This window comes from Etheostoma spectabile, chromosome 21 (genome assembly GCF_008692095.1).
Source record: "Etheostoma spectabile isolate EspeVRDwgs_2016 chromosome 21, UIUC_Espe_1.0, whole genome shotgun sequence".
Taxonomy (NCBI): domain Eukaryota; kingdom Metazoa; phylum Chordata; class Actinopteri; order Perciformes; family Percidae; genus Etheostoma; species Etheostoma spectabile.
Window position 1 is genome coordinate 5,786,840 of NC_045753.1, and position 15,275 is coordinate 5,802,114.

The 15,275-nt window shown below is 39.3% G+C and overlaps 1 protein-coding gene across 1 annotated transcript; it reads left to right on the top strand.

Moving 5' to 3' along the window:
• The first annotated feature begins 1,545 nt into the window (after positions 1 to 1,545).
• On the top strand, positions 1,546 to 14,380 carry LOC116671515 (alpha-N-acetylglucosaminidase-like). The gene is given in 9 exon segments (XM_032502866.1): positions 1,546 to 1,901; positions 1,903 to 2,036; positions 2,039 to 2,081; positions 8,903 to 9,050; positions 9,921 to 10,067; positions 11,163 to 11,248; positions 12,507 to 12,763; positions 12,989 to 13,624; positions 13,627 to 14,380. Coding segments are annotated over 9 exon segments (2,235 nt in total). The 5' UTR covers positions 1,546 to 1,683; the 3' UTR covers positions 14,193 to 14,380.
• The last annotated feature ends 895 nt before the right edge of the window (positions 14,381 to 15,275 follow it).

Below are 15,275 nucleotides of genomic sequence, written 5' to 3' on the forward strand. Positions count from 1 at the left end.
ATATATATATATAATATATATATTAAATCCAATAAACGCGTTACCAAACCCTACATTAGGTATTTGTAGTAATTTATGAATTCTCACTAAAATAATATAAAAAGGATTTGTTTTATTGTCACAACAGAACAGAGGAACATCAACATATATTAAAGTTCTGATAAATAAAATGTATAAAAATACAAACTTAAGATATGAAACTACTTTTAGTTTCATATCTTAAGTTTGTATTTTTTTTATCCTTTGAACAGAAACACATTAACAACAAGCAATCGTGTTGCCAACAAGGACGTTGTAGAGTGCCCTGTGGTGGACAAACTATGCAACATCAACACTCAGAACATGGTTGACCGTCCGTCTTAAAAAAAGTTTTAAAAAATTTATAAAAATATATATATTACAAATGCCGATATCAATTGATCGGGAAATGCCTAATATGGGGCCAATAATATTTTCCCGCTGATATATCGGTTCGGGATCTAGTTATAAATGTTAGTTAATTGTTTATAAATGGATATTGGTTCAAATGCTCTTTTTTAGGTTTAATTTTTATTTTTATTTATTTTTACAACTTGGCAACCCAAAAGTGTTTCTCAAGGATCAAAGCCTTAGTACATATTTCTTAGCCATTAATTAGCTATTAGTTAGAAATTGTATACAAACCTTTATAAAGGTTGACTTATTAGAATTTTGCACACAAAAAAAAACTTCTTGAAATATCCACTTGATTTTTCTAAATGAATTAAATAAATCAATTGAAAAACTCATATTACCTTCAAATTAATTTTGGAATATACATTTTACACAAGGACGAAGGGACCTCGTATAGGCCTATATGAGCAATTACAACAAGCAATACCTGTTCCAATGATCATATTGACACCTTACAAATATTTTGGGACATACTTGAAGAGGTTTGATACTTAACTACACAGGTTGCAACCTAGGGGCCCGGATTGGCTGTTTACTTGGTAGATTGAGTGTCCCATATGTGAGGATGCCCACAAGATGAGAAAAGGCCCTCAGTCTGTTCCATCAACAGCATCTCTTGGAAATCAGTCAGGACTATGTGTTTAACAGCTTGGGAAATAGTATCATTTAGACCTGAACGCGTCACATGCTGCTTCCACACCACACTTTGAGAGGATTTACAGTTACAGTGATAACACATTTTTGTGTGCATCAGGTTAGTGAGTGTGGCTTCTAGATAACAAGAGCAATGAGCTGAAAACTTCACTGTTGCAAAATAAGGTTAAATTATGATAAAGATCAACGTGATTGCTTGTAAAGAACCCTGTAAAGAACCCTTTACAGCAAACATGTTAACCATTTTGTCCTGGCTGTGTGTGTGCGCGTGTTGAACTTTCGGCACTGTCAGCAGTGATCAGTCAGGGATTCACACCTTGTACTTTTTAATTACATGATCACATGACATGCAAGCTCGTATCTGAAATCCAACCGCTTCTGTAAACATCATATGACAGATTGATCCCATGGCTTTTATGGGAACTGCATCCTCTGATTGGCTGTGCGGTATAATCGAGGCAGCAGCTCTCTCTCTGATTGGCCAGCAGCACTTCAGTAAACCATCAGCTTCCTGGTTATCTGCAAATGGACAAATAAACTTGTTTTTAAACCTGCACTACGGTGGGAAACTCTGGCTTCGTTTTACCAGGGACCAAAATGTCACCCAGAAGCGGCTGTAGCCTGGTTCTGCTCGTCGTGTTCGGTCTTTTTGTAACTGCCTGTTGTAAGTTTCCTACCTTAGACCACATCAAACCGAAAGCCGGCGACAAGGCACAGGGGAGAGCAGTGGTCGAGCTGCTGAAACGCCTGCTCGGGACCAGATCTACGGAGTTCATAGTGGCAGTCAACAGGAGTCTTTCCAACGACAGCCGAGATGTGTGAGCTCAGTCCCAAAAAACGATAAATAGTCGAAAGGGCGCCGGAGGGGCCTGGTACTGGCATTTACAACTTTTTGAAAATTTCGCAACTCCCATTTTTTCCGGGTTTGGGTGACCAGGGCCCTCCCTCGCCCTGCCAAGGCTCACCGGCGTCCTGCGCATCAACACCCAACATAGGTCAGAACCCAATTTTGGAATCTGAAAAAAGAATTAAAAGTTTAAATTGTATCGAAATCAGCATTTTAATCGGCTACACCCAGTACACAAAGCAGCCCTTTATTTTATAAAATTTTTAACATTTTCAACTTTAAATTATTTTTAACAAGGGCCAGTTTTTTGGGTGCGAGTTATTAAACCCAGCTACTTTGGGTTTTTCATAAATTAAAATTTAAAAATTTTGGGGGGGGGAAAAAAAAAAAGGGGAAAAGTTCATAAAGGTTAAATTTGGGGAACGTTCTTAAAGGTAAAATTTGGGAAAGTTTTTAAAAAACCGGGGGGAAGTTTTCTAAAGTTTTAAACGCAGAGGAAGTTTAAGGGGGGAAAATTTAAAAATTCTTGGGTTTAAAAGAGGAAAAATTCTTGGGGAAGTTTTGGGAACCAAAGGGAAGTTGGGGAATTTTTTAAATCAGGCCCTTTTTGGGGGGGGGTTAAGGGAAAGTTCTTACACTTTTTAAAAAATAAAAACTTCATACCCTTTAAAAATTAAAGGGGAATCCTAACAAAAGGGGGGTTCCCAAAGGGGCGGAAAAAATTTTAATGGGCTTTGGGGGAAGTCAATAAAAAAACAACTTCCAAAAAAATTTAAAAAATTTTTAAAAAAAAACCAACCTACCTAAAGGGGAATTTTAACCCAAATGAATCCCCGGGGTTTGGGAAAAAAAGTTACGGGAGTTTTGGTATGTCAACTCCAAAAAAAAATTGTTTATCTTTTAAAGTTTTAAACAATTTAAATACCAAAAAAATTTTTAACATAATTGTATTATCAGGGGTGAAAAGTAAGTAATTTACCTAAGTAGCTACTAGGGATGATGTATCTGTATCTGTATCTGTTTACCACATGAATTATCTGTATCCGTATCCGTACTCGGACTGGGCGGGGCCTAAACCGGAAGTGGTCAGATTTAACCCGGAAGTATGTTAATTAAGCATGCAATTGAATTGAGTTGATCAAAAATTGTTATATTTATTGCTGATTTGAAAACTATTTACATGACAGCATCAAGCTTCAGATCAATGGTGTTGTCATGGTAACAAAGCAAACTATAAACAGAACGTTTTGCAACAATGAATACAACACATGCGGTTGCAATTATGAAGTAAAATGTAGTGAGCAAGAGTTTTCATACTCAATACAACTTTATTTTTTTAACTTATTTTTTTTATGATCAGTGGGATTTTTTTGGTTTTTGTTTCTTTTTTATTTTTGTATTATTTTATTTCCACACAAGGTGTGTGTGTGTGTGTGTGGTTGTGTGTGTGTGTGTGTGTGTGTTTGTGTGTGTGTGTGTGTGTGTGTGTGTGTGTGTGTGTGTGTGTGTGTGTGTGTGTGTGTGTGTGTGTGTGTTGTGTGTGGTGTGTGTGTGTGGTGTGAGAGACACAGAGCATTTCCATGTTCTGTGTGTGTGATAGAGCCGAGCGGGTTTGTAGGCGGGGGGGGGGGGCGCTGTGATTATCACAGAACGCTGCACGGCCAGTTGAGGAGTTTTATTCAATCCGAGCACGGATATTGACTCGTATTACTCGTATAATACTTGTACTCGGCAAAAGTGCTTTATCCGTATCGGATACTCGTTTCAGCCGGATACTCGGATCACCCCTAGTAGCTACAATTGTGAGGTAGGCTAACGTTTCCATTATACGCTGTTGTGCAATTTTTTTTAGTTACTAGTTACTTCTCAGGTCACACAAAACAAATGATCATGCTACAGATTAAACTATACAACAGTATGTAAAGAAGTTAAAAAGGAGCTTCAAATTGACCAGATATATAAATGCTGTTTAGATGCTAGAGTGATTTAATGATATAACACGTAGATAGATAGATGGGCTACATAATTTATTTATTCCCAGGGGGAAATTCTCAAAGTAAAGGATCTTAAAACTTTTTGCACTATCATTTTTTTAAATGGAAACTTCGTTCCCTGCTGGAAGAGAAAGTATTAAGCTTTCAAAATATCAGCTAATGAGCTATAAAAACATAACATGCAGACTCTATATGGTATTCTAAATTCAAATCTCCCATAAAAAAAAATGAAACAACAATGTCTTTTATGTCACATTCATTATTAAGAAGTATCCCCCTCGTGTATGGTTGTTTGTTTTATGTAATCAAAGGCAGACAATGAGGGGTGTGGCTGCACAATATATTGTCATTTTGAATCGACATCGCGATATCAATTGGCGCAATAAACACATCAGGATTGGCATGCAGAGATTTGTTTGTGTTAGTTGAAAAAAAAAAAAAATCTGCAAAAAACTGCACATTAAAATGTATCAAAATGTGTTTTTTAGCTGTGCATTTTATATTTAAGTCAATGTTCATTTTTTTTCAATAAAATGAATGTTGGAAATTATTTCAATTTGTTTGGAATTCAATTAGCAGTTTGTTTTTTAGCAGAATACTAAAAGCAACAGAAATGCAGAACTGTGTACACTCTTAATATCTTTTTACTTATCGCAAGTAATATTGTTATTACAAAATCCAACAACTCTTTAGCATATTGCATATTTTCCTCATATTGTGCAGGCCTAGTGTGTGTTGCATTTGTAAAAACTCCCTTCTTTTGAATGGCCTGTGTGTATGCTTTGTTTGCAATTTTTGCTGACATCAGCAAAAGACCTTTTGAAAATGTTGTTTTCCCACTTCAGACTGCTGTGTGTTAACTCCTCTCAGTGGCAGCCACCAGAAGCCGCAGCTCATTTTTTTAAAATTATCAGCAGCTAAAAACATCTAACTTCCCAGCACATAAGACACAAAGTACTGTATATACATGACAACTTTTGATTATACACTTTACAAAAGAGGATGCCGTGATATGTCTGTGTTTAAATACTATGGTGGCAGTATTTGGGTGCAATGTAACCCCCACCACTTGCAACTAAGCATCAAAACCCATGGGTGCGTGAGAAATGGAGCGTTATTTTACATTGTTTATTGTGACCACTATGGACACTTGTACTGTGGCCGGGCCCTTTTTAAAGGACCCTTCCTTTCAATTATCTGCTGTGCATTAGACCCGCATCAGCTCACCCCAGTTATGTTATGTGCAAAGTCGATTGAATAAGCCATGGCAAGCATGGCACGCTTTAGTTTTCCCATGAGTATATCTTGGTGGCAAAGAGCAACTCTTAGCGGGAAGGAAGCGTGAGTCATTTACCAGCTGCCTAAAACTTAGGCACTGTTGTTTTTTGAAACCAGTGTAAATAAGCCTATGTTATTTTTTTTAAATTTCTTTTATATTGTTTTTTTAAAGATTATATTTTGGGCTTCTCCACCTTTTAATTTTTGACAGGACAGTTAGGTGAAAAAGGGGGGGAGGAAATCGTCACAGGTCAGATTCGAAACCTGGACCTCTTGCTTCGAGGCATGAACCTCTCAGTACATGTGCGCCCGCTCTACCACTGAACCAACCTGGCCATGCCAATGTTATTTTTTAACTGGCTATACTGTATGTTATTACAGCAATGCTTTACAACAACTACTTATAGAAAATGACTTCAAAGTATTTGTTTTTTGAAGTACTTTTTCTTAAATCTCAAGCAAAGAGGAGTCATCATGCTAGTATTGTTAATAGGTAGAAATTACAAATACGTTGGCAGGGAGAATTCTGTGAAGTGAAAACACATAGACCTTGGGGCAGAAGTGTTCAGGCACTTTATTCTCCACAGCACTGAGTTTACACTGTTGAGAGTACATAATGAAATTGCCTTGACTGTAGATGCTGGGAATCCTGCTGTTTTTGTGCTTTTGGACCTCAGCGGCGTTTGATACAGTGACCATGTTACAGTCCACCATACAGTCCTCTATCTCGCCTTGATCATTGTGTAGGCATCTGAGGCTCGGTACTTCAATGGTTTAGCTCCTATTTGGCAAATAGGAGCTTCTCTGTCATGATTGGTGACGTCTCCTCGTCAAATGCTCCTCTCTCTTGTGGGGTACCCCAGGGTTCAATTCTTGGCCCAATCTTGTTTTCTTATATATGTTGCCTTGAGGGGTAACATAGAAAAGCACAACCTGTCTTTTCATTGTTATGCAGATGATTTGCAAATTTTTTGCCCATAAAACCAAAGGACTAAACTCCCTGCTTAGTTGTATTAATGATATTAAATTGTGGCTTTCACAAAACTTTCTTAACTTGAACAAAGCTAAAACTGAGTGTATTATCTTCAGTACTGCATGCACGTCAAACGGTCCAGCTTTGAGTTTGGGAGCATACCTTAAGCCAGCTGTCAGAAATTTGGGAGTTACATTTGATTGCAACATGAAATTTGACAAGCAAATCAGCAATGTTGTTAGAATGAGCTTCTTCCAGCTTTGTCTGCTGGCTAAAGTTAAGCCTTTCCTTAACAGGCATGAAGTAGAAAAGGCGTTTCATGCTTTTACTAGTTCAAGGTTGGATTAATGTAATGCTCTTTATGTTGGTTTGAATCACACCTCCATCTCACGTCTTCAACTTGTTCAAAATGCTTTTTAACAAATACATCTAGACGTACACACGTCGCTCCCGTTCTCTACATCGGCTCCCGGTGCATTTTAGAATCAATTTCAACATTTTATTGTTTGCCTTAAATGGCCTGGTATTTGTCAGACTTTAACCCTGCATGAACACAACCAGTCCTTGCGGTCTTCAAATCAAGTGGTTTTAGAAGTCCCAAGGTCCCAGTATAAACAGTGGGGTGATCAGGCTTTTGCGGTTGCTAACCCTAAACTCTGGAACAAGTTACCCCCAGATATTCGGACTTCGGACGATTGCAGATGTAGCTCCTTTTAGGTACAAACTCATAACTTATTTGTTTAGAATGGCTTTTAATACCTAGTAGTGGTGTGACAAATTTCCCTCTGCTGTTATTATATAACTTTTCAGATTTTACTGTTTTCTATGTTTTATTAATTTTTGTGTGATATGTTTTTATTCTTGATTTCTGATGTGAAGCACTCTGGATACCGGCTGGTTACTGTCAAGTGCTGTATAAATAAATGTTGGTTGATTGATTATTCTAGGAGTGCATGTTACAGTTTTCTCAGTCGCTTTGGTACATTTCTCGTATCATTCTTGACAAAACTGTAAGTGCACTTCTAAAAACAATTCATACAAATAGCAAGACACCGTGGATTACCTGCAAAAGCCAGTGTCTTGTTCAGAATCCTTATTTCATCTCTCAAAAGTAAATATCTGTGTCAATATCTATGTCAGTGCCATCAAAATGACGTGTCATTGACAAATTGATAAGACAAATTGCGTAGTCATGTTATTAATATAACTGTGTACTCCCATGCATGCTCATGATTGAGAATGTGGTCTACATTCTCAATCTCTTATCTCATCAGGAATGTGCATATATCCTCGGCCTCTTTTGCCTCTTCCTCTGTTTTGCCTCCCAACTCCTCCCCCACGCAGCGTCACTCCTCTTCATCTTCTTCTTCTCTCTGGCTGTTGACCCCATCCAATTCCTTGTCCTTCCGTTGTCAGACATTGTAACATTGTATTGTGCTCTGGCTATATTTTACACTTGCTAGTTGATGGTTCATGAGTTGCACCTTTTGTTAGAGAAAGTCAAGATTCACCTGAGCGCAATTTAGCAATTCAGGACCAATGTAGAAAAAAAAGTCTAATGGTAATGTATAGAAATATGCTTGACATATACAGTATATGACAACTTGACCATTTTGCATGTAAAGACTTATGCTATGAACTAATGCCTAAATGTTGTGGGGGTGAGACTGTTCAACAGAGACCCATTAGAATACATTATGATCAGTATGACATAAGCAATTGATAATGTACATAATCATTTGCATGGATCTACCAAATAATTTGCAACTTGTTCAAAGAAATGAGAAACTGCTTTTTGATGTGCACAAGTGACCCAATGATGTGAAGATTGAACAGGTAGGTAGCTGATGTGAAAAATGTACCAAAGTGACAGAGAAAAAATGTAATTTTCTCTAAGACTAATTTGCCGCAGATTAGTATTATATCTTCAAGCGCTTCCTGCTCATACAGATTAAATAAAACCAAGAATCCAGCTGAAGCAATGAAAAAAAATGTATTAATGTAGCTGGTTTGTTCCAATGATGCGAGTCATGTTATCTTTCAGGTCTTTTAACAACACTTAACTATGGTTTGAATTAGGGCTGAGCGATATGGAGACAATCAAATATCACAATATTTGTATACAAATATGACACATGAGGTGGTCAAATGTAATGTGTTAAAGTAGATGAACTATATGTGTTTTACTTAATTATATTATGCATGTCTTATTAGATCATGTTACATGATACATCATTACATTATTTTTCCTTTTGGCCTTTTTTGTGTGTTTTTTTTCTTCACTCTTGCCTAAACAAAACATGTTTCTTGTCATTTTGTTTCTCTTTGTTGACTTACAGCTTGATGTCTTTTATTTTGATGATTGTGATATTAGGATTATTATTTATTCTTTGCGTATCTGCATTTTCTCATTTCAATTAAATTTCATTTATAGTATCAAATCACAACAGTAATCTCGAGACACTTTACAGATAGAGTAGGTCTAGACCACACTCTATAATTTATAAAGTCCCAATAATTCTAGAAATTCCCCCCAGAGCAAGCATTTTTAGTGCGACAGTGGCAAGGAAAATCTTCCTTTTAGGAAGAAACCTCGGACAGACCCAGGCTCTTGGTAGTCGGTAGGCGGTGTTTGACGGTGCCAGTTGGGTGTGTGATGCACAGTGACAATAAAGAACATTTCATTTTTGATGATAAACTATGTAATTGTCTGTTTGTATCTAGATTCCGGTATTACCAGAACGTCTGCACCTTTAGCTATTCCTCTGTGTGGTGGGACTGGCCAAGGTGGGAGAGAGAGATTGACTGGATGGCACTCAATGGAATAAATCTGCCGCTGGCTTTCACAGGACAAGAAGCCCTGTGGCAAGAGGTAAGAGCTGTTAAACCTGATTTACTGAGACTCCACGCAGAGCTATCACCGTTAGCTACGTAAGTAGCTTGAAGTTTATACTTGTGTGTTGGTGTGTGCGTAGAGCCGGCATGTGTGTGTGGGGAGTGTTTGGTACGGCGAGGAAGAAAGAGACAGTGATGGTGATTACAACTCTAGAGTCGTAGTGAGAGGAAGCTACGACCACGGTGGAAAATCTGTCGCAGGAAACGTTAACCTTCTCCTTGATTTTAATGATCTCTATGGAGGAGAACCAGGAACTGAGTCGGGGGAAATTCCTTAAAAAATTTATATTTTACACACTTGAATGTATCAAAATACTGTACCATTATTGGCTCCTCTTAAGCCTGATTTCTGGAACAGATGTAACCGCAAACACAGCAAAATAAGATCAAAATGCAGGGATTTCTTTACCATTATAATACGTATGGCACCACCTAAGCTGATGAGTGTAAAATCAATGTGAGCAAAACTAGCAAAGTACTTTTTTTTGTTTTTTTAATTAGATCTTAGGGTTGTAGTAGGTCTGCTAGTCTTTAAGCTTTTTGATTTCTTTTCTTTTTTAATGTATTTTTAGACATATATGGTAACAATGTTTTTTTGGTTTCATTGAAAACCATAATGTTTTCTTCAGGTAGGACCCCTTAACCCTCCGCAAAATACGTGCACCTAAAGGCTGTTTTATGTTTCTGCGGAGGCTCCATGTAGAGCTTTTGCCGTTGCCTATGTGAATATAAACTTGTGTGTGTATGTGGAGGTTATTTTGTGGTAGAGGGAGAACATGATATACACCTTGATTGATATGTAGCACCATGTGAACATCACCTTAACTTGTTGTGTACCTTTTTCTAGGTCTACCGAGCTCTTGGGCTAAACCAGTCGGAGATTGAAGAGTTCTTCTCTGGCCCGGCGTTTCTTGCCTGGAACCGAATGGGAAATGTTTTCAAGTTTGGTGGGCCTCTGCCACAGTCCTGGCACGTGAACCAGCTCTACCTCCAAGTACTGAAACCGCCATGCTTGCCAACACAGTTGGAAGCCACTATGTGTAGAACGATGACATGTTTGACTTTGGCACAACCGAGTGGTAGTATCAAACACTTCAAATCAAACACCATCACTTCGGCCATCAGACAAATTTAAAGATTTATTTTATCACATCAAATTTTACATATAGTGGCTTCAGTTTGTTTAGGTTTTTGAGGTCATTCCCATTGTTTATGAAAACATTGAACTCACAAAAGTAATAGTTGAGATCTTGAAAGAAAACAGGGACAACAAACCCCCAGGTTGGCCAGTTTATGGAAAGCACTATTATTTGGAGGACAAATTAAAAGAAAACACATCTGAAATGCTGCTAATAATCCCTCATTTGCACACAACTACTCTAAGTACAGTAGGGGTGGGAATCACCAGTTTAAACATATTGCAATATTCTGCAATATATTGCAATTTATAACCTTTTTTCCCAACTTCAAATGACGTCCCCAAAAGGAAACTTTGTCAACATCTGTTTTATCTAAAAAGATACATTTCTCTGTTTGGTCATCTCACTTCAGTTTTACTGCTGCAAAATGGGACAAACTGACCAACACATATATAATAAATGATCCGTACTTGGCACCTGTGTATCGATACAGTATTGCCACAGAAAATATTGCGATACAATGCTTTATCGATATTTCCCCCCCCACCCCTAAAGTACAATAGCTCAATGTTAAAGCTAGTCTGCCTATCACCAGACCAAGCCAGGCTCAATAGATTTGAGATTGAGCATTGGTCTGGGGAGTCTGCTCTGTACTTTCTACTGCACGAGATTTACCCAGTCTACATTGAAGCAGGAAGTTGGTGCAGACTATGATGTATGTTTGCAAACTGTTTAGTTCATAGTTTCAATGTTGTCTATGTTTTTTATTCCAAGTATCTGACTGATCTGGGGGTTATTTTATGAAATAGTTACATAATGTTGCTTTAAAAGCATATTTAGTCCTTTTTTAAAAGCCATCCATTTTTTGTGGGTGAATTTGTATATTTAAAATGTTAACTGAACTGCACTGGAATGCATCCTGTCACATGACATTTGCTCTTTTTTTGCAGTTTAAAATCTTAGAGCGAATGAGATCCTTTGGTATGATTCCTGTGCTGCCAGCCTTCTCTGGGAACATTCCCAAGGGAATCCTCAGGTGACTCCTGCTAGTGATAAATCTGAATCTGACACACGTTATCTCTAAGTTATAAGTACTGAAGGTCCTGGTTCAAAGGTTTTTAAGGATGATGAAATAACATCTGATATGAATGAAGAGTAAACAAGAGAATGTGACTCCAGAAATTGGCATATTGGATGTGTGTTGGATCTACAGTTCTTCCGTCACAAAGGATCATTGACTGTGTACAGCCACGGGCTTATGGAAAGTACTTAAACCAGACAACAGAGAAGTGTAACGCAGTCCAAATTACCCACTGAATTAACGTTAAAGGTCCCATGACATGTTTCTTTTTGGATGCTTTTATATAACCTTAGTGGTCCCCTAATACTGTATCTGAAGTCTCTTTTATATAGACCTTAGTGGTCCCTTTTTACTGTATCTGAAAACTCTTTTATATAGACCTTAGTGGACCCCTAATACTGTATCTGAAGACTCTTTTATATAGACCTTCGTGGTCCCCTAATACTGTATCTGAGTCTATTTCATATTGACCTTAGTGGTCCCCTAATACTGTATCTGAAGTCTCTTTTATATAGACCTTAGTGGTCTCCTAATACTGTATCTGAAGTCTCTTTTATATAGACCTTAGTTGTCCCATAATACCATATCTGGAGTTTCCCAAAATTCAGCCTTGGTGCAGAATTACAGCCACCCTAGACAGTCCTACAATGGGGGGGGCAAAGAGGAGGCTGGGGGTGTGACCTTGACCAACTGCCACTTTGTTCTCTCTCATAGCTGGGCCAAATTCTCTGTGTGGGTTAAGCAAAGAAAGGGGAGGTAACCTTGCCCCTTATGACCTCCTAAGGAGCAAGATTCCAGATCGGCCCATCTGGGCTTTCATTTTCTCAAAGGCAGAGCAGGATACCCAGGGCTCGGTTTACACCTATCACCATTTCTAGCCACTGGGGGACCATAGGCAGGCTGGGGGAACGCATATTAATGTTAAAAAAAACTCATAAAGTGAAATTTCCATGCCATGGGACATTTAAGAATATTGAGTTGGGGCTTAACCAGACAATTCTCTCCAACTCATGTTGCTCCCAGTGTCTGTAGATTCATTTTACTGCACTTCTGTGTATCCGTTCAGTTCCAGTCAATAAAACGCAGCTTAGCTGTCAGCGTGTATAAAATTTAATCAGTACAGTAAAGTGATATTTCAGTCAAAACCATTTTGAATTCACTTTTTGAGTCATGTGTTTTCTATAAATTTTTGTTTTTTTAAATTATATTTCAGGTTGTATCCGGAAGCCAATGTAACCAGATTAGGGCCTTGGGCTCACTTCAACTGCAGCTTCTCATGCTCCTATATCTTGGACCCTCGTGACCCACTTTTCCTCCAGATCGGTTCCCTCTATCTGTCCCAGGTAGTGAAGCAGTTTGGTACAGATCACATCTACAACACTGACACCTTCAATGAGATGACTCCACCCTCCTCTGACCCCACCTACCTGTCTGCAGTCAGTCGTTCTGTCTTTGCCTCAATGACCGCAGGTGAGTGTCTGGGGGACTAATATCATGTTCACATTGCGAGTTTTAATTCTGTGCCTGTCAGAATGCAGATGGGTAACAATAACAATCATTTTCCCTAGTCTGATGACCCATGTATGACCTGTTGTTATTGTGTAATTGTCTTACACAGACAGCCCCCTCCAAGCACAGAGAACTGTCCCTTTCTTGTCCCTTATCCAAAAAAAAAAAAAAATTCTTTCTCCCCAGTTGATCCTCAGGCAATTTGGCTGATGCAAGGCTGGCTGTTCTTCAGTGACACAGCGTTCTGGAAGCCGGCCCAGATTCAGGCCCTACTACACGGAGTGCCCCTCGGAAGAATGATCGTGCTTGACCTGTTTGCGGAGACCGAGCCAATTTTCTCTTACACAAAGTCTTTCTATGGACAGCCTTTCATCTGGTGCATGCTGCAGAACTTTGGGGGCAACAGTGGATTCTTTGGCACAGTAGAGAGCATCAATTCAGGGCCCTTCAAAGCTTTACATTTCCCGAACTCCACTCTGGTTGGCATCGGCATGACCCCTGAGGGCATTGAGCAGAACCCTGTGACGTACGAGTTGATGAGCGAGCTGGCTTGGCGCAAGGAGCCGGTCAACTTGTCAAAGTGGGCGTCGCTATATGCAGTACGCCGTTACGGCAGCACACAAGAGAACCTGACCGCTGCATGGAGGCTCCTGTTTGCCAGCGTCTACAACTGCACAGTGCCACATTACCGAAACCACAACCATAGCCCGCTGGTGCACCGGCCTTCTTTTCACATGAATACTGCCATTTGGTATGACCCGGCTGACTTGTACAAAGCCTGGAAACTTATTATTGAGGCAGCTCCATCTCTCATGTCCAAGGAGCTTTCCGGTACGACCTTGTCGATGTAACTCGGCAGGTCCTACAAGTCCTGACAACGGTCTTTTATCAGGATATCGCGGATGCCTTCCAGAACCAAAAGCTGCCGGAGCTGCTGACTGCAGGTGGGGTGCTGGTCTATGATCTCCTGCCTGAACTCAATCGTTTGCTCAGTAGTGACCGCAACTTCCTGTTGGGGACGTTCCTGGAGCGGGCCCGATCTTTAGCCCTAGATGAGAAGGAGGCCCAGCTCTACGACATGAACGCCAGAAACCAGCTCACTCTTTGGGGTCCCAGTGGTGAGATCCTGGACTACGCCAGCAAAGAGTGGGGAGGCCTTATGGAGGACTACTACGCCCAGCGATGGGGCCTTTTTGTTCAAACCCTGGTAGAGTGCTTGGACACCGGTCGACCATTCAAGCAGGACGCCTTCAACCAGGCAGTTTTCCAGGTAGAAAAGGGATTCATTTACAACGGCCGAAGGTACCCGACCAAGCCTCAGGGAGACTCATACGAGATCGCCCGCAGAATCTTCCTCAAGTACTACCCACAGGCCTTGAAGAGACTATAGTGAGCAGAAACTACATTTTGAAAAAACTTGTCTCAAGTTGCAGCAAGAAGAATGTCTTCCTCCACCTCCAATTTCCATGGCTATCCCAAAACATTTTTTAGTAGGAAATCTAACAGCCTGAATCTACAGGATGAATCTGTTTACACATGTAGTAAAATCAGTAATGCATAGTTACGGATGTTCCAGGGGGGGAAAAGGATTTTCAAGCATCATAAGATGTCTTACATGTTGGATCTCTGGGTACTGTTTTTAATTCCACTGCTCTTAAAGAACTAGTTGAACATTTTTTTATATACATATTCACTTTCCCAGAGTAAAATGAAAAGATGGATTTAAATCCCAATGCCTGTGTGTTACGTATGGTGCTGGAGTCAGGGTGTGGTTAGCCTAGCTTAGCATAAAGACTGGAAGCAGGTAAGTTTAGGGCGTGTCCAAATCTACTTTTGCTTGTTTGGCAATGGAAAAATTGGCTGGGCACATAGTCCAAAAGGGTTGTACTTGGTAGGGGGGAAATTAACAACTGCGTTGGGCTTTGTGCCGCACCAGGTGCATAATAGGCCCTCCAGCAGTGTTATTTACCCAGTATATATGGATTGTTTCAAGCTGGAACTATTTCTTGACGGACAACAGTGTATCCATCCATCAGCTAAGCTAACCACGTTCTGACTCTCATGTGATTTAGAAATCGGAGGCGAGACTAGAGCCCGGCCGATAAAGGATTTTTAAGGCCGATACCAATACAAATATTTGGTGATTTTTAAAATCCAATATTTTGATATATTGGCCAACTATATATAAATAAAACAAAATCCAGAAACGCTCCACTAAATATAAACAGATTTGTAGTTATTTATGCGTTCTCTCTAAAATCAAATGATAATTTGTTACAGAGGAACATCAAAATATATTAAAGTTCTGATAAATAAAATTTATAAAAATACAAACTTAAGATATGAAACTGTCTTTTTGAACAGAAACCCATTAACAAAAAAATAATCAGTGTTGCCAACAGGGACGTTATAGAGCGCCCTCTGGTGGACAAACTATGCATTGCCAACACTTATAACATGTTGACTTTTTTTT